This window comes from Sciurus vulgaris, assembly GCF_902686455.1.
Source record: "Sciurus vulgaris genome assembly, chromosome: 1".
Taxonomy (NCBI): Eukaryota; Metazoa; Chordata; class Mammalia; order Rodentia; family Sciuridae; genus Sciurus; species Sciurus vulgaris.
Window position 1 is genome coordinate 53,811,054 of NC_136461.1, and position 22,329 is coordinate 53,833,382.

The following is a 22,329-nucleotide window of genomic DNA, read 5'->3' on the forward strand; positions in this document are numbered from 1 at the left end:
TTTTTTTTCTGTGTTTGTGTGTGTGTGTCACTGAGGTTGAACCCAGGGACAGTCTACTACTGAGCCACATCCCCAGCCCATTTCAATTTTTATTTGAGATTGTTTCTCCCTAAGTTGCCCAGGTTGACCTTGAACTTGTGATCCTCCTCTCATCAGCCTCCCAAACTTCTGGGATTAGAGGTGTGCACACTGCACCTGGCTCATACCATGTAAATTTATAATTGTCATATTTAATTATAAAATGTCTCTTTACTAATTCTTCTTTTGATTTTGAAGATATACCAGCTTTCTTTGGGTTAATTGATATATGGTGTCCCTTTTCCCATTTTTATACTTTAATTTTTTGTTCCCTTCTGTTTAATCTGTATCTTTTTAAAAAATGTTTTAGTAGTAGGTGGACATATCTTTATTTATTTTTATGTGGTGCTGAGGCTCAAACCCAGTGCCTTACATGTGTGAGGCAAGCATTCCTACCACTGAGCTGTAGCCCCAGTCCCTAAACCATATCTTTTATAAGCAGCATGTAAGTGAGTTTTAAGAAAATACAGTCTGGCAATTTGGTCTTTAGTTTGAAAATTGATATATGAAGGTCTGTAGCAACAATGTTAGTTATTACATAATTCCAGTTTGTATCCCATCTGTTTTATGTACCACTTTTTTAAAAACTTTTTTAGTTGGCAATAGTCCTTTATTTTGTTTATTCATATGCAGTGCTGTGAATCGAACCCAGTGCCTCGCACATGCTAGGCAAGTGCTCTACCACCGAGCCACAACCCCAGCCCTATGTATCACTTTTTAAAAAATTGTTTTGCTTTCATTTGGATTAATCAGGCATTATTTTTAATTTTCCCTTTTTCTTTTCTACTAGCATAGAAGTTACACATTTGTTTTCATTTTACTTTGTTCGTGTGTTTGTGTATGTGTGAGAGAGAGAGAGAACCCTATTGTTATTTTTACTTAATTATATTCCAGACACTGTTAGCATCTGAGAACACTTTAACTCCATTTATTCTGTTTTCTTCCCCATCTGCGTCCTACCTTCTGCCTTTTGTGTTATTTTTGTGATTCATTTTAATCATACACATAGTTAAGCTCCCATGAGAGACAAATTATTGTTTTGTATTCTGTATTCATTTGAATCTGTATTGACTTAGATTCACCTACATATTTACTCTAGTCATTGTTTTTCATTTCTTCCTTAATTCCTATATGTTCTTTTGGGGATGTTTTTTTCCTGCATTAAAAACAGACAAAAAGAAAGAAAGACAGGAAGAAAGAAAGAAAGAAAAAGAAAGAGAAAGAGAGAAAGAAAGAAAGAAAAACAAAAGAAATTAAAATTAAAAAGTAGAAAATCCAAACCAACAAAACAAAACTCCCTTTAGTAGTTCTTGTACTTATAAGTACATACCAGATAGAAAAGAATGCTCTCAATGTTAGTGACCTGGCATGAACTAATTTTGCCTTTTCTTTTTGTAAGTATTTTCATTAAGTATGTAGAATGCTGGGAAGAAGCTAGAAGTGGTGGCACACCCCTATTTTCCAAGCTACTAGGTAGGCTGAGGCAGACCACCAGCCTGAGCAACATAGCAAGACCTTATTTAAAAAAAAAAAAAAAAATTCTGGGAAGCAGATTTAAAGCACTTTAAATTTTTTATTCCGTTGTCTTCTGGCTTTCATCCTTTCTTGAAAAAGTTGGCTGTCAGTCTTATTGTCACTATTTGATTTTACATTTTTTCCCTTTGGCTGCTTTTAAGACTTTTCTCTATATATTTGGTTTTCAAAGGCTTCCTAGATTTTCCTTGGATTTATCCAGTCCTTTTTGAATCATTGTGGCTTGATGTTTTTGCAATTCTTATAATTCTTTACTAGTACCTCTTCATATATTGGTTTGCTCCATCCTGTTCTCTTTTTCTGGGGCTCCAATTCTTTTTTTTTTAACCCTTTCAATGTATTCCTTATTTTATTTTCTGTACTCGTTTTCAACTTTGTCATTTCTCCCCAGCCTTAGAGCTAACTAACTTCCTTTGCTATGTCTAATCTGTTGTTAGACAACATGTTAATTTCTTAATTTCACTTTGTATTTTTTAGTTCTATATTTTTTATTAGATTCTTTTAAAATAAGTTTTTCATGTTGTCATCTGTTTTCTTGAATATATAAATCACAGTCATTTTTAAAACCACATTTGAAAACTCTAATGTATTGGTTACTTGTGAGCCTTTATATCTCTTCTGTCTTTCTTGTTGACCCTTCTTTCTTCATATGCCTTGGAACTTTTATTAAATGCCCAACAATGTGTGTGAAGATGTTCTGGATTATGGTATCTCCCTGTTGAGGGTATTTATCCTGTTCTTTTTCAGCAGTTGAAAGTATTTATCCTATTTTATCCTATTCTCTGCCTAGCAGATTAATTATTCTCCTATTACTTCAAGCAGATTTTTTTTTTTTTTTTAATCTGACTTTTCTAATGGCTTCAGCAGAACTTTGGTCTGCTACAATCACTTCAATTCAACCAGGCACTTAATCTAATTGAGGCTTTTTTGCAGACTTTTAAAGTTTGGTCTACTTGTGTTTTCTCCCAATCCTGTGCCTCCAGGAAAGTGACTGAGAGCCACAACCTCTCCCCGCTGATAAGTTCTAAACTCCAATATTTCTATCTTTAGTACTGTTGAGTCTGCCAAAAACTACTCTGCAAAATGTTCATTCTGCTTTTCAGCTTCCTTCTCTTTGCCTGGTGCAGGTGAGTCAGTAATGCCTCAAGGAGAAAACTCAAGACAGGCCCACTGCTCTGAGCCACTCCAGGATCCAGAATGGACTTTTCAGCCCTGAATTCCACCCCCACACTTTTTTTTTTGTAACTTGGGGATTTAACCCAGGGATGCTTCTTTACCACTGAGCTACATCCCCAACCCATTTTTAATTTTAAGACAGGGTCTCACTAAGTTGGTTAGGGCTATGCTGAAGCTGGCTTTGAACTTGCAATCCTCTTGCCTCCCTTCTGAGCTGGTGGAATTACAAGCATGCACAACCCCACCTGACTCTACTCTTTGTCTCTACATCTGCAAGAGTATGTAGAAGTTCTGCAGGCTTCTCTGCCTCTTAGCAGCTTTCCTCTGCCTGCCTTCTTAGCTTCTTGCCGCATGCCAAGAATTGGCAAATACCGTAAGTGGGAAAATGGACTTGCAGAAAGTTGGGTTTGTCAGTGAGACTCTCCTCTTTCCAAGGTCAGACTCCTCAAATCCTTGCATTTTTTCTTTCTTTCCCTTTTTTTTTTTTTTTTTTTTTTTTTTTTTTTTGCGGTGCTGGGGATCGAACCCATGGCCTTGTGCTTACAAGGTAAGCACTTTACCAACTGAGCTATATCCCCAGCCCTTTTTTTTTTTTTTTAAATAGGTACTGGGGATTGAATTCAGGGGCACTCTACCACTGGACTACACTCCCCAGCCCTTTTTTTAAATTAAAATTTTTTTTTTTTTTTAATTTTAATGAGACAGGGTCTTACTGAGTTGCCCAGGCTGGCCTTGAACTTGCAATCCTGCCTCAGCCTTCTGAGATGTTGGGGTCACAGGCATGTGCCATTACACCCAGCTATGCCTTTCCTAGTACTTCACGCAGATGGTTTTGGATTTTATCTGTCTGGCTTTTCTGATTGTCTGTGGCAGAACTCAGCAGCTGTGCTGCTACAATTTGTTCTAACTAGAAGCTGAAACTGCCTAAGTTACTTTAAAATGTGGACTTCATTAAAAAAAATGAAAGCAGCAAACCAAAAAACTTGTGATATCAAGGACATTTTAAACCTGTAAGTAACAAACAAGTTATTAAATGTTGCTTATTAAATGTTTGTATCTTTTTCTTTATGTTCTCTTTAGTGCTTATAAATGTGTGTTGCTCTGTTCCAGAGTATATATGCTAACAGAACTTCCACTTTCCTAAGTCAGTTTCTCCATCTAAATACTTAATGCTTTCATTATTTTATGATTTGGAATAGTCAGCTCTCCCCCCACATGTTCAATATAATCCTAAAATTTATAAAATAATTTGAATGTTTGAAATACAAAGTGCTCTAGAAAACTTGATCCAAACCTTCTACCATAGTTGCGGAGGCATTCCTTCATTATCCTTCCCAGGTTGCAGGGTTGTGTGTTGGCTAGTCATCCATGAGCTTCATGTCACTGCCCACGTCCTCAGTGAAAGTTCTGGTCATTTACTCACCTCATTTTTTTAGCACTTATGGGCTTGACTCTCCTTTTATCACAAGTACATATTATGGTGGTTTTAGGAATCAGTCAGGGCAGTAAAAAGCTCTACTCGTGTGAGACGGAGCTGATGGTGACAAAGTGATTTGAACCTTTGTGAAAATGTTCGTGTTTCCCCAGCTTTTCTATTAAAATCAAACCAAGAAGTAACCTGGTACTTATTTTTCAGTCTTTTTAGATGTGTTTCCCTACTCCAAGTCTAGTATTAGAAAGTGTGCTAAGTGGGGTCTGGGGTTGTGGCTCAGTGGCAGAGTGCCTGCCTAGCACGTGCCTAGCACGGTTCGATCCTTAGCACCACATTAAACACACACACACACACACACACACACACACACACACACACACACATAAAACAAACAAACAGAAAACCAAATAAAATAAAAGCATTATGTCCATCTACAACTACAAAAAGTAAAAAATAAAAAAAAAGAAAGTGTGCTAAGTGAAGGGGTTTTGGGAAGTTGGTAATGCTCTATTACTTGATCTGACTGCTAACTTTTCCAGTGAAGTCAATTTGTGAAAACTCATTAAACTGAATGCACAAGTTGTTCACTTTTCAGTACGTCTGTTACACTTCAATAAAAATAAAAAATAAACTTTTTAATATTACATATTAAAAAAAAGCGCCAAGGACAAAAAAAAAAAAGCTTGAGAAGCACTAGTCAAGTTCAGACTTCTCATTTTACAGATGAGGAAACTGAAGCCTGTGAAAGAGAAATCACCTGGGGTTGGGTGGGAGTCTGTCTCATAACCAGGCCTTGTGCACAGGATTTCTGATTCCTGGTTCCGTCTCACTCTTTAAAATTGTTGATGAGAAAGTGGGAGGAGAAGTCCAGCATACACTAATATTTGGGCCAGACAACATTCTCAGAATGCCAAATGCAGCCCAGTGTGGTGGCACATGCCTGTAATCCCAGGGACTCAGGAGGCTGAGGCAAGAGGATTGCAAGCGGGAGGCCAAACTTGGCAACTTAATGCAACCCTGTCTCAAAATAAAAAAATAAAAAACGCTGGGGGTCTAGCTCAGTGGTAGAGCACCCCTGGGGTCAGTCCTCAGTGCCACAGAAACAAACAAGCAAGCAAACAAAACCATATGCCTCTTGCCTGAGTCAGCACACTCCTTACCCTTCTCCCTTCTCTTTCCTGGCTGTTTAAAAATACTTTCATCTCATAAGAACTTGGAGTTTTTCTTTTTCTTTTTAATTACTTAAGAATCATTTGATCACATATGCTTTAAAAAAAAAAAAAGGTGGAATTTGTGCTTGTGAAATCTAACAGAAGCCCAACACAAGGTATGTTTGTTCCTCTTTATAAGCCATTTTTAGTTTGGTGCTGAGTGGTTTAAATTTAGAATATTTTTTCCAAGTTGAGCTGTGGTGTTGGTAGTGTTGCAGAAATTGGACCCAGCTGTGACTCCTGCTGCTCTAAGATAAATGGGAAAATCTGGGAACCAGTGTTCAAAGGAGAGGGACACTCAATAGAGGCCACTGCAAGGGAGGGACTTGCTTTAAATGGGATGGAGGTGGGGTAGAAGCACGGGAACCATCTCTCCTTCCCATTCCCGCCCCCTGGGACTTGGCCTGTTGAGGGTATAGTGAGAGTATTTCTGGTTTGGGAATCCCAAATTTAATGATTAAAGTATACCTATAATTATTTTAATAAAAATATTCATAAACATCAAAATGTAATCTTGTTAACATTTTATGTTAAAATCAAAATATTAAAATACACATCTAACTGTATATACACATGTACACATACCTACATGAGCACACACATGCACAGGTACAGCTTGGAATTGGTAGTAAGTCACTGTATTCATTTTACTTCCTCAAAGCCTGTGAGATTGTGAGTTCTCCCATGCTGTTTCCTCTGTCTGGAATGTTTACCCTCCTTGCCTGGCTCCTTCTCCTCTTGCCCGTGGTAGCTTCCTCTGGAAGACATTCTGACTCCAGGTCCCCTCCTCCCCACGACCTGCCCCATCGCCCACTCCCAGAGCATCCTGTTTTCCCCTTCATGTCTTTCCTATGCTTTTAATTACTGGGTGGGATGCGGGCACATCACTGGCCCTTCCTTCATGCCATAAATGGAAGGAAGAAAGAAAAAAGGAAAGCAGAAGGGGGGAAAATAGGGAGAAGGGAGGAAAACTGGGAAAAGGGAAAAAACCAGGTTTGGAAATTTCCCCTGAACAATGTGGACAAATTCCTTAAGGTCTGTAAGTCTCTGCTTCCTTACTGTGGCAATGGAAATAGTAATGCCTCACTGATGGAGTCGTGGTGAGATCAGAAGTAGTACATAGGAGGAACCTAGCACAGTGCCTGACACAGAGTGGGTAAAATGCATGTAGACGCCCCTCGAAAAATTATGAAAATTCAGAAAAGCACAGAGAAAACTCAAAACCATTCATGATTCCATCTCTTCGAAATAGTTGCTGTTGGAATTGGAGTGTATCTCCCTCTGGGCATCTTTATGTGCTCATATATGTACTTTACTGAGTTACTGCCCTATTTTCTTTTTCTCATTTGACATGACTGCTCAAAAACTTTGCACAATTTTAGTGTCTGTAACATGTTGCTATATTCATATTTCACTATAATAAATAGGTCTTCAGTTATTAAAAGAAGTGTAGAAGTGACACCTTATCCATTCAAACCCCATTTTTAATAGGGCAACATGAATGAGGAAGGTAATTCAAATGCCTGGGTAAGTAGGTGACACTGTGCATAAGATAGAAATGGACCAACCTTTCTTCTCTTCCCCTCCCTCCCTCCCTCCTTCCTTCCTTTCCTTCCCTGTCTTCACTCCTTCCTTTTCTTCCTCCCCTTCCTCCTCTTTGTTTGACAACCTATTTTGTGTGTTTCAGTGGTTTAGAGGTTATTTTTGATCTTCTAAGAAACGAGGCTGCCAGGTAGAAGAGGAGTTCACTGGCCTGGAAGTGAGGAGGCCTGAACTTTTCTAACAGTCTAGCCACTGACTCACCTTGAGTCAGGCTTTTCACATTCTGGTCTAATTTTTCCCATCTGTAAAAATGAGAGGAGTTGGTTTTATTATAGGTATTTTCAAACCGGGCTTTCGGAGTGTTCCGATTCTTGTTTTTTTTTCATATTGGGTAAAATTGCTTCTTATGAAAAAATTACGTGACTAAAAGAGAAGTTAAATTTGAAAACTTTTAAATGAAATCCCTACTTCTTTTTTTCATTGACTTGTGATTTATGTGTCATATAATTCAATCACAACACACAACACCGTGGTTTTTAGTATATGCATAAGGTTGTGCACATTTTCATCATGCAAAAGGAAACCTGATACCCATCAGTCGTGACTCCCTTCCTTCCCCTCCCACAAGCTGACATCCCTTAATCTCCATGGATTTACCTGTTCTGAACATTTTACATGAATGGAATCATATAATATGTGGTCTTTCATGTCTGGCTGCTTTCACTTAGCTTAATGTTTTCAAGGTTTATTCATATGGAAGCATGTACATATACTTTTTTCTTTTCTATTTAAACATTTTAGGAAATATTTGTTTTCCAAGTTTGGAAAAAAAAGTAGGTCAGACTGTTGGAGGAGGTCACATAGCAGCAGAGTGCTTATCTGCAGTGCACATTGAGATGCAAAACAATTTCAGTATCTCACACTTTCAAACAAAAGCTTCTAGTTACTGCAAGTGAAAAATTTTTAAGTCCTTCCTCCCTCAAAGCCAGGAGACGTGCACGGATTGTACAGTCTAGTTTTCCCCCTGTGATCTGCGGAGGTGACTGTGTTCAGTCTTCGGATTCCTGGGTGAGGGAGAGTTAGGTTAAGCTCTTGGTGGGAACACTGAGGTGTTAAAAGGTCACCTGAAAAGGAGAGATGGATGGGAGGGTGTGTGGGAATAGGCTGTATCTCCTGGGCTATGGTGGCAAAATCCCTTCCTATGTGTCCTTAGTATTTCCAAGGCGTATAAGGAAGACCGCTACAGTTGCTAGGGGATGAGCTATTTACTTACATGGAGACTCTCTTCTCCAATGCCTAAGAGATCGAGAAGCACAATGTCAGACTCCCTACCCAAATCATGACCCTCTTGAGGTCAGAGACTGTCTTGTCACAATTACATTCAGTGTTTGGTATGGAACTTGGCATAACAAGCCACTCAATGAATATTTGTTCAGTGACTATTACTCAGTTTGTTGCCCTGTGGACTTAAAAAATCTTTTTATTGTGAAATAATTATAGATTTGTCAGATATTATAAAGAAATGTATAGCGAAGTCCTACACATGCCTCCTTTAGCCTCCCTGAATCTTATACCATTGTAGTACAACACCAAGGCCAAGAGACTGACATTTGCACAACCTTATTCAGGTTTCATCAGTTATAATATGAACTCATTTGTGAATGTAAATAGTTTTGTGCAGTTTTCTCTTGTGTAATCTTGAATAACAACCACCATAATCAAGATATTCAGTTGAACCATCATCACAGACTCCCTTGTGTTACCCCTGTGAAGCTACTCCTTGTCACCAGTATGTAACCCCTTGCAATTTAATCAGTTTTCCATCTCTAAAATTATGCTATCTCATGATTATTCCATAAATGAAATCATGAAGTATGTTTCATTTTGAGATTGGCTTTCTCACTCAGCATAATTTCTATGAGTTTCATCCAAGTTGTGTTTACCATTTCATTCTTTTTTTTAATTACTGAGTGGCATTATGTGGCATGGGTGTGCCAGAGTCTCTTTAATTTTCACCACATTTCCAGTCCCTGACTGTGAACATTTGTATATAACTTCCAGTGTGAAAGTGTCATTTCTGTAGGATAAATACCCAAGAGTCCAATTGCTAAACTGTCCAATTGCTAATCCACTTTTATTCTTTTATTTTTTATTTATTTATTTAACCACTAAGCCACATCCCCAGCCCTTTTTTGTATTTTATTTAGAGATAGTGTCTCCTGAGTTGCTTAGGGTCTTACTAAGTTGCTGAGGTTGGCTTTGAAGTCAACCATCCTCCTGCCTCAGTCTCCTGAGTAACTGGAAGTACTACCGCCCTCGGCTTCCACTTTTATTCTTCAAAGGAATTGCCAAGCGATTTTTTGGAGTGGTAAACCATTTTACATTCCTAACAGTATTGCATGCATGAGTGATCCAGTTTCTCCATATCCTGGATAGCATTTGGTATTACTTTTTCATCTTAGCCATTATGATAGATGTGTAGTGATCCATTGGTGACACTTCACTTCTACCAAATAAACATGTGAGTTCTATACTTAGCTTCCCACCCCCAATTCTCAGTGGGCCTGTCCTGTGATTTCCACAGGCCTGTTTCTGACTCTCTTCTAACTCCATGACCTTAACCTAACTTCCTTCCTCTCCAGCCTGGGTCCAGGGTCCGTCTCAAGTATGCCATCTTTCCAATTCCTGAGAAAAGTCACAAAACTGTGCTGTGCACTCCTGCTAGGCCTCTAGTATCACAAATTCTGCGCAGTCCTTTATCTTGGTGACTCACACTCATTTCTGCTAAGTATTGCTCCAAACCTGTCCCACTATTATTGAGGCCTTTTCTCTCAGAGATGACCTCACTGCTTCTTAAAAAGACTGAGACTCTCTAGTCCGAAGTTCCTCAGCAACTTTCTTCACATCAAAGTCCCTTTGCATCTCTGCATCTCCTGTCTCCATCTCCACCATTCTGTTTCTTGTGGGCTTCCAGAGAGCACCACCCCCAGCCAGGATAGAGGGTATAGTTTCCGTCTCTTTTTCATGCATTTGTCTTCCCCTTCTCCCTAAGAGGATACCCTCTTCTCTCCTCTGGTTCAGAGTCTCTTGACGTTTGCAGGGTGAACTTCCAGGGTCTGTGTGTTCAGCAAGCTCCTCGAGGACTTCCAGTGGGCAGTCAGATTCAGAGACTCAGCTTCATGGAAGCTTTGGGATCCTCTTCCTCTCTTTCCTCCTCAACGGTGTCTTCCCCTAACTTTGAGAACCAAATAATTTTTTTCTGGAGTCGCTGATTTCAATTGTTGCTTTCAATCCTGTCTTTCTGCTGAGCTCCCTTTAAATTGATAATAATTGTAATTATCAGGTGGCCTTGGTACATAGTTCAGCTGGTTCTTGCTTTTCAGCCTCAGTGGTTTCAGCTGATGCTCTCACATTGCTGTTGCATCAGCTACTCTCCTTTTCTGGCATGGAGGTAGGCATATTCTCAGTCGGCCACCTTCTGCTTTTCCCAGGCTACGTTCCCACTACCCATCTATACATAATTTATGTGACCACCAAAATTCTTGATGTGCAATAGCCTGAACCCACCATGTGTTTTCTTAATTAATTTTTTTTTTTTGGTTCAGTGATATGGCCTCATGTTATTGTCCTTGCCTTAGAATCAACTCTCCCCAAATTCAATCTATGATCAACGGAAATGTACTTTTCATTTAAGAAACTCTTCAACAGAGTAGTAACTGCAACTTTTTAAAAGTTATCACTGGAACAGCCTAACAATAGGTATTGCACATGATGTTAAATGTTGTTGAGTCATGATGACTTGATGACTTGAGGTGACTAGGAAATAATCATCACCCACTGCCACCAACCCTGTGTTCCCTACCATTTTTCCTTTATTCCTCACAATTCCTCCTCCCACATTTGGTATTTGCCTTATTTTCTTCTGAACTTTTAGTGTGTGAGTGTGTGTGAGTGAGGGGGTGGCGGAGAATTCATAGAGCTTATGGTCCAGCACTGTGTTGCGCCTGTTACCAAGTTGATGCACAGGGTTCGCTTATGGAATAATTTAATGTATCACCTTTCCCTATCCAGCAACTTAGAAGATCAAGAACATGTGCTGAATTAACCTCATTTACTCTGTAGTCTCCTCTCATAAAACCAGACTAGCTTTTGTTCATTAGTACTCAGCCTTAGCTATTTGAATAGCAGGATTCCAAGTTATGTAGAACAGTGGTCATTTTTTTTTTCTTTTTTTATTATTGCGTATATGTCACTTCTTAGGCTTGAGAAGCCCATAGGCTATTTTTTTTTTAAAATTTTTATTCTAAACAAATGGGATACATGTTGTTTCTGTTTGTACATGGAGTAAAGGCATACCATTTGTGTAATCATACATTTACATAGGGTAATGATGTTTGACTCATTCTGTTATTTTTTTCCTCCCCCCACCCCTCCCACCCCTCTTTTCCCTCTATACAGTCCCTCCTTCCTCCATTCTTGCCCCTCTCCCTCCCCCCATTATCATTAGACCTTTGGTTTTTTTTGAGATTGGCTTATCTCACTTAGCATGATATTCTCCAATTTTATCCATTTGCCTGCAAATGCCATAATTTTATTATTCTCTATAGCTGAGTAATATTCCATTGTATATATATACCACAGTTTCTTTATCCATTCATCAACTGAAAGACATCTAGGTTGGTTCCACAATCTGGCTATTGTGAATTGAGCAGCTATGAACATTGATGTGGCTGTATCTCTGTAGTATGCTGACTTTAAGTCCTTTGGGTATAGGCCAAGGAGTGGGATAGCTGGGTCAAATGGTGGTTCCATTCCAAGTTTTCTAAGGAATCTCCACACTGCTTTCCAGAGTGGCTGCACTAATTTGCAACCCCACCAGCAATGTATGAGTGTACCTTTTTCCCCACATCCTCGCCAATACCCCCATAGGCTATTTCTTATATCTTGTCTGATACATGCAGAAAACCACAACAGAAATGATGGGAAGAATGTGCTGGTTTTTGTATAACTCTAGGGAGGTCATGCATTTGATTTAAAACCTTACGAAGTAGATTAAGATACTGAGGAGACAATAAAGTTGCTGCTTCCTTACCATGTACTATATGCTGCATCCTGCTAAGTGCTGAGTGTGTTTTCTCATTTAAACCTGGCCTGAATACTGAGAGGTAACTATTAATATATCCATTTTATTGATGAAAGCATGAAGATCAGATTTAGAATATAACCTGCTTAACTCAGCTAGTAGCTGTTTTTATGGCTTCGATCTTGAATTGTCTCAGAAAGACTTGAGTTGAAGACTTGGCACCCCGCTGATGGTGATATTAGAGGTGGTGGAAACTTTAGGAGGTGGGGCCTCATAGAAGGAGGTTAAGTCTCTGGGGGTGTGTCCTTGCTGCGATACTGGTGCCCTGGCGCTTTCCTCTCTCTCTGCTTCCTGGCCACCATGAGGTGAACAGCTTTAATCCACCAGTGTTCCCCACCATGATGCTCTGCCTTGCTACAGGTCCCAAAGCAAGGGAGCAAGCTCGCTGTGGACTGAAACCTCTGAAACCATAGTCAAGACAAATCTTTCTACCTTTAAAGTTGATTATCTCAGGTATTTTATCGTAGCAATAGAAAGATGTTGGTTCACATGCAAATGCATTAAAAGAACATCAATAATAATCTTCAGGAAAAAAAAATTCTGTGGCCTTTTGTTTTAAACTTTAACAGTGATAAAATTGTTTTGCACTGATAAATGTTCTAATCTTGCATTTTAAAAATGATTACAAAGTATAAATGTAGCTGGATTAAAAGTTCACACAGATGTATAAAATACTTACTGTGCAATAAATATAAAAAAAACTAAAAAAGATAAAAGAAATCCAACACAATGGTGGATACAGGATTCCAACAGATTTCTTTGATCTGTTCTTTATGTTATTTTGCCTCTTTGTAAAACTATAACATTTTAAGAATTAATGCCCACATGACAATTACATTTTGAAAGTTGTTATCTTCAAGTTACTCCTGGCCCATATGAAAATGCCTAAATCAACGAATGAGTGATTGAATGAATAGAGTGAAAGCTGTCATACATTCTTTGTATTTCTCTACATCCTTCCCCAAAAATATATTTCATCTTTTTGATGGTAATAATAACCATTTTAATAGGAGTGAGGTGATTTCTAATTGTTTTGATTTGTACTTTCCCAATGATTAGTGATACTGAGGACCTTTTCATAATACCTGTTGGCTACTTGTATGTTTCCTTTTGAGTAGTCTATTGCAAGAGTGAATGAGTACAGTGGATTGGAAGGACCATATGTATAACTCTGTGGGATAAAGTAGTGCACTTAAAATCAGATCTGTTGGCAGATTTGCTGCAAATTCATCTTAAAAGAAATTAAAAATTCCAGTCTAAAAATGCAAACAAATGAGGTCGTGAGATGTAAAAACACAGAGGGGCTGATGTGCTCATAGACAAGATACCTAAAAGTTGATACTTATAGGTCCATGAATTCGTGGGGTAGTGAGATGCTGTGGTGGCTTATTTTGGCCTAACTTCTCTACCTTCGTTAAAAGTCCTTCCTTGTTGGCTCTTCAGTGTGGCTATTTATGCCTAATTACAATGTGTTTCCTTTATTTCTTTTAGTCTTTAAGGAATAGGCCCATTTTATTAAGCTCCAAGAGATGGATTGAAGAATAATCACATCCCTGTGTACCTGCCTCCATTTGCTGTGCCATTTAATTTCTTTTAAGAGGATTCCTGTGCATTCTATCCAGTGCTGGGAAGAACACTGGGGATCTTAGCATTCAGGACGTAAACACTGATTTTAACTCTCTGTTGTCAGTGCAGTACCTCTGCCTCAGACTCTGCCTGCTCCCCGTGTCCAGTGATCTTCTCCATGCCTCCCTCTTTAGAGAATAAACCTCTAGCCTTCTCCTAGGGTTGGGTGGGGCAGCTTCCCAACTGAGTAGGCTGAAGGAGGGGATTGGGATCTAATGTTTCTTAAATTGATTTTCAGCTGATCCAACTTACTCTTTGTACTCTTGTTTTTATCACTCACTACATTGCTCAGAGGTAGGTGTGATGTCAAATCAACACACCTTAGGGGATCCTTAGGGGATCCTGTATTGTATAGCTCAGCTTCCAGGTTAGGGCTCTGATTGTTTTTATCTTCCAAAATTTGTTGTTGGTTTGCCGTGAATGAATAAGAAAGGGTTAAAAAGCTTGAAGGAAAAGCAAAATCAAGAAGTTTAATTCTAATGTGAGAAATTTCTAACTAATGACAGCATTAGGAAAAAGCAAAATTGGCAGCATATAAAAGAATATTTTAGAAATGGGCACATTTAGAGTCTTCTCAGAAGATGGACTGCTTTGGCATCAGAATTTTTCATAATGATTTGTGATATGTTTATGCCCAAAGAATATTGAATTTTTAGCAAACTTTAAAATCAAATCTATAGAAAAGTAGGCACAACTTCTAAGTGTACAGTTGATGAATTTTTATAAAGCGAATGCACTTGTATAACTAGTATTCAGATCAAGTAGCAGGACATGAAGCAACCCAGAAGCCATTTCTGCTCCCCTGACCCTCTCACCTGTACTAACTACTAACCTGCTGTCTTACACTGAAGACTAGTTGTGTTGTTTTTGAATTTTATAGGAATGAAATCCTTTAGTAGCTGATCTTTTGCCCTAGTTTCTTTTGCTCAACTTTTTTTTTTTTTTTTTTTTGGCGGTGCTGGGGATTGAACTCGTGCTTGCGAGGCGAGCACTCTACCAACTGAGCTATCTCCTCAGCCCTCAACTTTTTGTTTGTGAGATCCACCTATGATGTGTAGTAGTTGTAGTCCACTCATTCTCATTCCTCCAGAGTATTCCATTGAGTGATATAATGTTTTTTCATTTTGACAGACATGTGGGTAATTTCCAGTTTTCGTCTGTTCTGAAGAGAACTGCTGTGAACATTCTCATATATGAGATGTGCATCATCATCTCTTGATGCACATATGAATGGATTTCTTTTTTTTTTTGCGGTGCTGGGGATTGAACCCAGGGCCTTGTGCTTGTGAAATGAATGAATTTCTACTGGTTAAATAACAAAAGGTGAAATTAGTAGGTCACAGGGTTTATGTGTATTAAACTTTAGTGGTTACTGCCAAATAGTTTTACAAAGTGGTTGCACCAAGTTTTGTTCCTGTTAGCAGTATATGAGATGTCTAGTTGTTTCACATTTTCATCAACATTTGATGCTGTTAAGCTTTTAAATTTTACCCATTTTGGTTGGTATGTAGTGGTATATCACTGTGGTTTTAATGTGAATTTCTATGATGATGAAGTTAAGCTCTTTGTCATAAGCTTATTTACCATTTGTATATAGCCTTTTGTGAAAGATCTGATTATGATTTTTGCCAAATTTTTCTTTTAAATTGTCTGTGTTTTTCTTATTGCTTTGTAGGTTTTTTGAGTGATTTATGTTTTTTTGGATATGAATTCTTTGAATATATGCATTGAAAAAAATCTCTCACATTGTGGCTTGTATTTTTACTCTCTTATTTATGTATTTTGTTGAAAAAAAGTTTGGGGGGCTGGGAAAATGAGGATTGAATCTGGGTCCTTGTGCATGCTAAACATGTGCTTTACCACTGAGCTATAGCCCCAACCCACAAAATTTTATAATATATTCTCTTACTAATTTTTGCATTATGATTATTGCTTTTGGGGTTTAGTTTAACAAATTTTTGTTTGCCTTAATGTCATGAAGATATTATTTTATACTTCTAAAAGCTATATTGTTTCAGAATGTTGATTTAAAAATTTTAAATTTATTTGTTCACATACCAGCCTGATCTATTAAACATAGTTAAAGATTTAAATAAACTTAAATAATGACTGCCACAAATGCAATTTAAATGTTTTTTTGGGGGGGTGGAGGAGGAGCCTGGGCCTTGTGCATGCTAAAGTAAGTGTTCTACCACTGAATTACACCCCCAGTCTCTTAGACTGTTTTTAAAAATTGATAGACAAAATGGTATGTATTTATTGTGTATAACGTGACATTGTGAAGTACGTAGATGTTGTGGAATAGTTAAATCTAGCTGATTAACAAGTGTGTAATTATTACCACATAATTACTGTTTTGTAGTGAGAACACTTGACATCCAGTCTCTGCAGTTTTTCAAGAATACAATATATCCTCATTAACTATAGTTGCCAGGCTGTCCAATAGAACTTATTCTTCCTATCTGATTATGTATCCTGTGACTAATATTTCCCAACAGCCCCATCCCAGCCTTGGTAACCACCATTCTACTCTCTACTTCTATGGGATCAATTTTTTAAATCCCACACCTGTGAGATCATGTGGCATTTGTTTTTCCTGTGCCTAGCTTATTTCACTAAGAAAAAGTCCCCCAGCTTCATCCTTATTGTCCTCAATGACTGGATTTCTGTCTTTTTTTTTTTTTTTAATAGCTAAATAGTATTCCATGGTGTATATATACCAAGTTCTCTGCATTCATTTATCTGGTGATGGACACATAGGTTGATTCCATATCATTGGCATTGTGAATAATGCTTCAAAAAACATAGGAATCAGACATATGCTCAGTAGTGAGATTGCTGAATGATATGGTAGCTACATTTTTTATTTCTTTTTTCTAAATTTTTTTTAGATGTTGATAGACCTTTATTTTATTCATTTATTTATATATGGTGTTGAGAATTGAACCCAGTGCCTTCCACATGCTAGGCAAGTGCTCTGCCACTGAGCCACAACCCCAGCCCCCATTTTTAATTTCTTGAGGAACCTCCATCTACTTTCCATAATAGTTATATTAATTTACAGTCTCACATCAGCAGTATGTAAGGGTTTCTTTTTCTCTACATTCTCTCCGAAAACTGCTTGTCTTTTTGATAGTAGCCATTCTAACAGAGGTGAGATGATATATCATTGTGATTTCAATTTGCATTTCCCTGATTATTAGTGATGTTGAGCACCTTTTCATATGCCTGTTGATCATTTGTATGTTTTCTTTTGCATAATGCCTCTCTTGGTCTTTTCCCCATTTTTTAATTAGGCTATTGTTTTACTATCAAGTTGTTGGTGTTCCTTATATATTTTGTATATTAACCCTTTGTCAGATGTGTTAGTTTACAAATATTTTCTCTTATACTGTAGGTTGTCCCTTCACCCTATTAATTGTTTCCTTTCCTGTGCAGAACCTTTTAGTTTGATGTAGTCTGATTTGTCTATTTTTGTTTCCAGCCATTTTGATGTTAAATTGAAAAAAAAAAAAAAAATCATTGCCCAGACCAATGTCATGGAACTTTGTCCCATGTTTTCTTCTAGTAGTTTCATAGTTTGGAGTTTTAAATTTAACTCTTGAACCCACTTCAAGTTGAGTTTTGTATGTGGAAGAGACCTTTCTCCATTGTGTGTTCTTGGCACCCAGGTTGAAAATCAGTTAGCTCCAAATACATGTATGTACTTCTGGGCTCTCTAGTCTGTCCTCGTGGTCTCTGTGTCTGTGTACCATGTTGTTTAAGTCACTGTAGCCTTGTAGTATCTTTTGAAGTCAAGTAGAGTGATGCCTCAACTTTGTTCCTTTTGTCCAAGATTGCTTTGGTTATTTGGTGTCTTCTGTGGTTCATATGAATTTTATGATTTTTTTTCCTTTTTGAAGACTGTCATTGGTATTTTGATAGGATTGCATTGAATCTGTAAAATGCTTTGATTAGTGTGGATATTTTAACAATATTAATTCTTCCAGTCCCTGAACACAGGATGTATTTCCATTTATTTGTATCTTCTTCAATTTCTTTTCAGTGTAAAGATCTTTCAACTCTGTGATGGTGTCAACTTGACTGGATTGAGGAATACCTGGAGAACTGGTAAAGCATTAATTTTGGGTGTCTATGAGGGTGTTTCCAGAGGAGATTGTCATTTCAGTCAGTGGACTGAGTAAGAAAGACCTGCCTTAATGTAGGCAGGCACCATCCAATCGGCTGAAGTCCCAACTTGGAAAAAAATTGATAGAGGATTTCGGGTCTCTCTCTTGGAACTGGGACACACTCCTCTTTTCCCTGCCCTTGGACATCAGCACTGCAGCCTTTGGGCTCCAGGACTTACACCAGCAGCTCACTCCCGACCGCAGGTTCTCAGGCCTGCACTCAGTCTGGCACTGAGAGTTGCACCACTGGCTTCCTGGTTCTGAAGCTGTAGTACTTGGACTGAGCCATGCTACAGCCATCCCAAGGTACTTAACAGCATAAGTAAATGGATTTTGAGTCACTTGACTTGTTCTGCCTGGGAAAGGAAATGAGAGTAAATTAAGAATAAGATGTAAACAATAGCATTGTGTACCTGAGTAGGATAAAGCTAAGTCATAAAAATGCAGGCACTGCTGGGAATATTAGGAAGGAGAAGGAGAGGAAGGATCCGAGATGTCAAATACTCAACTGGGTGGTGTAGACATTATCACCTTTAATTCAAAAAGCAGTTGGTGAGGTAGGTGGTGTTAGAGAGTGTGATAAGTTTTGGGTAACTTGACTAACACGGCTACTGGGTGGTGGAGCCAGGATCTGAATCTAGTTTACATTTCTGTTTCTCTTCTTTCTTTTCTAATTTCCTTCCTTTCCTCCCTCTGCCACCCCTTTCTTCCCTCCTTCCCTCCCTAGCCTCCCTTCTTCATTTCTTCTTTCTTTCTTTACAAAAAAACTTTTTTGTTTGCTTGTTTTTTAAATGACTGTCTTGCTTTTCGTGGCAGAAACTTTGCAACATACATATGTGCTGATTAGATTCTGCTATATAATAAGCCACTTCAAAACTTAGTGACTTGAGACAACATACATTTATTCAGCCCACATTTCTGCTGGCAGTAATTTAGGTAATTAGGTGGACTCTTCTGGGCAGTTCTGACTTGGGCCAAGCTCAACTGTTGCCAGTGGGGCTCCCTCATGTGTCTGGGGCATTAGCTGAGATGTCAGGACCAACTCCCCCATGTGGTCTTCCACACCACAGACTAGTTTGGCCTTATTCTCTTGGAGAAGGAAAAGAGCCAAGAAAGCACAGACATCCCTAGAGCTCTTAGGCCTAGGTTTGCAACTAGTACAGTAGATCTTCTTCCTTGTCTTAGTCAGCACAAGCTGCTGGAACAAAATACCAAGGACTGAGGGGCTTAAACAATGGACACTTATTTCCCATCATTTTTGAGAATAGGAAGATCAAGAGCAAGATGCTGACAGATTCAGTCTCTTCTTCTCCTTCTCTTTTCTTTTCTTTATTTTTGTACCAGGGATTGAATATAAGGGTGCTTAACCATGAGCTACATTTCCCAACCCTTTGTATATATAAAGAGACAGGGTCTCACTAAGTGAGTTAGAGTCTCACTAAGTTGCTGAGACTGGCTTTGAACTTGTGATCATCCTGCCTTGCCTCCTGAGCCACTGAGATTACAGGCATGTGCCACCATGCCCAGCTCTCTACCTCTTCTAAGAACCTGATTCTATCATGTGGGCCCTATGTAATGACATTAAACCTGATTGTGTCCCAAAGGCCCTATCTCCAAATACCATCACGCTGGAGGCTAGGTCTTCAAATAGGAATTTTGGGAGATATGAAGATACTAATGGGAAAACCAACGGAGTTTCCCTTATTATCCTCCTGTGCTGTTCTATGCACAGATTACTTCCATGATTCCCAATGTGTTGGGGTGTGTGTGGTGGTGTGTGTGTGGTGTGTGTGTGATTCCTCCCACCAGTAAGCAAGCAACCAGTTTTGCAACAGACAGCAGCTCGCAATTCAATTCTGACACTATTTACTTGGAGGTAGCATCAGGTTATGGTCCTTCGCTTCAGGCACCAGCCATACGTTCAGCCTCCAGACTTCTCGCCATCCATCTGTAAATTGGGGTTCTCATAACTACCTCTTTAGGCTTGGTCAGTTTGCTAGAGCACCTCACAGAACTCAGGGAAACCCATTTACTGGTTTATTATAAAGAATATATTAAAGGAAATGTATAAAACACCAGATGAAGAGGTATGCAGGGGGACTTCTGAGAGGGTTCTGGGCGCAGTCTTCCATTCCAATGGCATCGGGATTTGCTGGCTTCCTGGGACATAGATGAGTTCTTGTTTACCTGTAAGCTTCCATATGTTCAGCTGCCCAGAATTCCACAAACCCTGCCCTTTTCGATTTTTATGGAGACTCCATAGTGTAGAAATGTGATTGGATAAGAGGGTACGATAGACCACTGATAGCCAGAGTGGGGAAACCACACGGTCTGTCCTGTGCACCATTCCTTTCTTTTGGGTAGGGGGCAGGACCTCATCTGAAATGGGCATCTTATGACCTTCTGTCAGACCTCCTATCAAGGGAGGTCAGAGAATTTCTTCATGGTCAACCCCAAGACAAAAAGGCCGGGAAGATTAGAAGGTGGTTCTTTTTTTTTTTTTTTTTTTTAATTTTCTGTGACCTACCTTGGGGAAGGGAAATTCCTGGTTTGTATGGCCTGCCTTGGGAAGCAAAAGGAGCCAGTGAAAGGAGGGCAGGAGGTCAGAGAGAGAGAGAGAGTTTGCTTTGAGGCTTAAAGTACCCATCATCATAACAGAGCTATTCCTTCACCTTTATGGCTTCAGAAATCATGTACAAAAGGTCAAGTACTTTTTTATTTATATTTTCATATGTATTTTTATACCTTTATTTTATTTGTTTCTATTTATGTGGTGCTGAGGATTGAACCCAGTGGCCTCACATGTGCTAGGCAAGCGCTCTATCACTGAGCTACAACCCTCGCCTCCAATCAATATTTTTAATGTGAATTTCAAGTGTTTTTATTTATTATAGAAGATCTAGTACTACACTGAGAAATATTGGCGTAGGGTAAAACATGTTTCTTCCTATTTATTCATCTACTAAGAAGCATTTATTTATTTTTTATTTTTTATTTATTTATTTTTTTATTGTAAACAAATGGGATACATGTTGTTTCTCTGTTTGTACATGGCGTAAAGGCATACATTTGTGTAATCATAAATTTACATAGAGTAATGTTGTTTGATTCATTCTGTTATTTTTTCCCTTCCCCCCACCCCTCCCACCCCTCTTTACCCTCTATACAGTACTTCCTTCCTCCATACTTGCCCCCCTCCCTAACCCTAACTCTAACCCTAACACTAACCCTTCCCTCCCCCCCATTATGTGTCATCCTCCACTTATTAGCGATATCATTCGTCCTTTGGCTTTTGAGATTGGCTTATCTCACTTAGCATGATATTCTCCAATTTCATCCATTTGCCTGCAAATGCCATAATTTTATCATTCTTATGGCTGAGTAATATTCCATTGTATAATATACCACAGTTTCTTTACCACTCATCAATTGAAGGGCATCTAGGTTTTTTCCACAGTCTGGCTATTGTGAATTGAGCAGCTATGAACATTGATGTGGCTGTGTCTCTGTAGTATGCTGATTTTAAGTCCTTTGGGTATAGGCCAAGGAGTGGGATAGCTGGGGTCAAACGGAGGGTCCATTCCAAGTTTCTAAGGAATCTCCACACTGCTTTCCAGAGTGGCTGCACTAATTTGCAGCCCCACCAGCAATGTATGAGTGTACCTTTCTCCCCACATCCTCGCCAACACCTGTTGTTGCTCGTATTCTTGGTAATCGCCATTCGAATTGGGGTGAGATGGAATCTTAGGGTGGTTTTGATTTGCATTTCTCTTATTACTAGAGATGTTGAACATTTTTCCATATGTTGTGTTGATTGCTTGTAGATCTTCTTCTGTGAAGTGTCTATTCATTTCCTTAGCCCATTTGTCGACTGGATTATTTGAATTCTTGGAGTAAAGTTTTTTGAGTTCTTTATAGATTCTGGAGATTAGTGCTCTATCTGAAGTATGATTGGCAAAGATATTCTCCCATTCTGTAGGCTCTTTCTTCGCATTGCTGATAGTTTCCTTTGCTGAGAAAAAGCTTTTAGTTTGAATCTATCCCAGTGTTGATTCTAGCTTTATTTCTTGTGCTATGGGAGTCCTGTTAAGGAAGTCTGATCCTAGACCAACAAGGTGAGGATTTGGACCTACTTTTTCTTCTATAATCTGCAGGGTCTCTAGTCTGATTCCGAGGTCCTTAATCCACTTTGAGTTTAGTTTCGTGCATGGTGAGAGATATGGGTTTAGTTTCATTCTGTTGCATATGGATTTCCAATTCTCCCAGCACCATTTGTTGAAGAGGCTATCTTTTCTCCATTGCCTATTTTTGGCCCCTTTGTCTAGTATGAGAAAATTGTATTATTTGGGTTTGTGTCCGTGTCCTCTATTCTGTACCATTGATCTACCTGTCTATTTTGGTACCAATACCATGCTGTTT

The 22,329-nt window shown here is 38.8% G+C and overlaps 1 protein-coding gene across 5 annotated transcripts in view; it reads left to right on the plus strand.

The window, feature by feature from the left end:
• DNAJC6 (DnaJ heat shock protein family (Hsp40) member C6) overlaps nt 1-22,329 on the plus strand; it is a 164,578-nt gene that overhangs the window by 18,195 nt on the left and 124,054 nt on the right. For 2 of the 5 annotated variants that reach the window (XM_079130264.1, XM_079130259.1), the window contains exon 2: nt 17,787-17,851. The exons of 2 other annotated variants lie outside the window; for them this stretch is intronic. Coding sequence is in view for 1 of the 3 variants with exons in the window: in XM_079130258.1 (XP_078986384.1) it covers nt 18,198-18,216 (19 nt within the window). In the remaining 2 variants the exon portion in view is untranslated. Of the gene's footprint in view, nt 1-17,786; nt 18,217-22,329 lie in introns of all 5 variants that reach the window. One more of the 5 variants, XM_079130258.1, reaches the window with a different exon arrangement.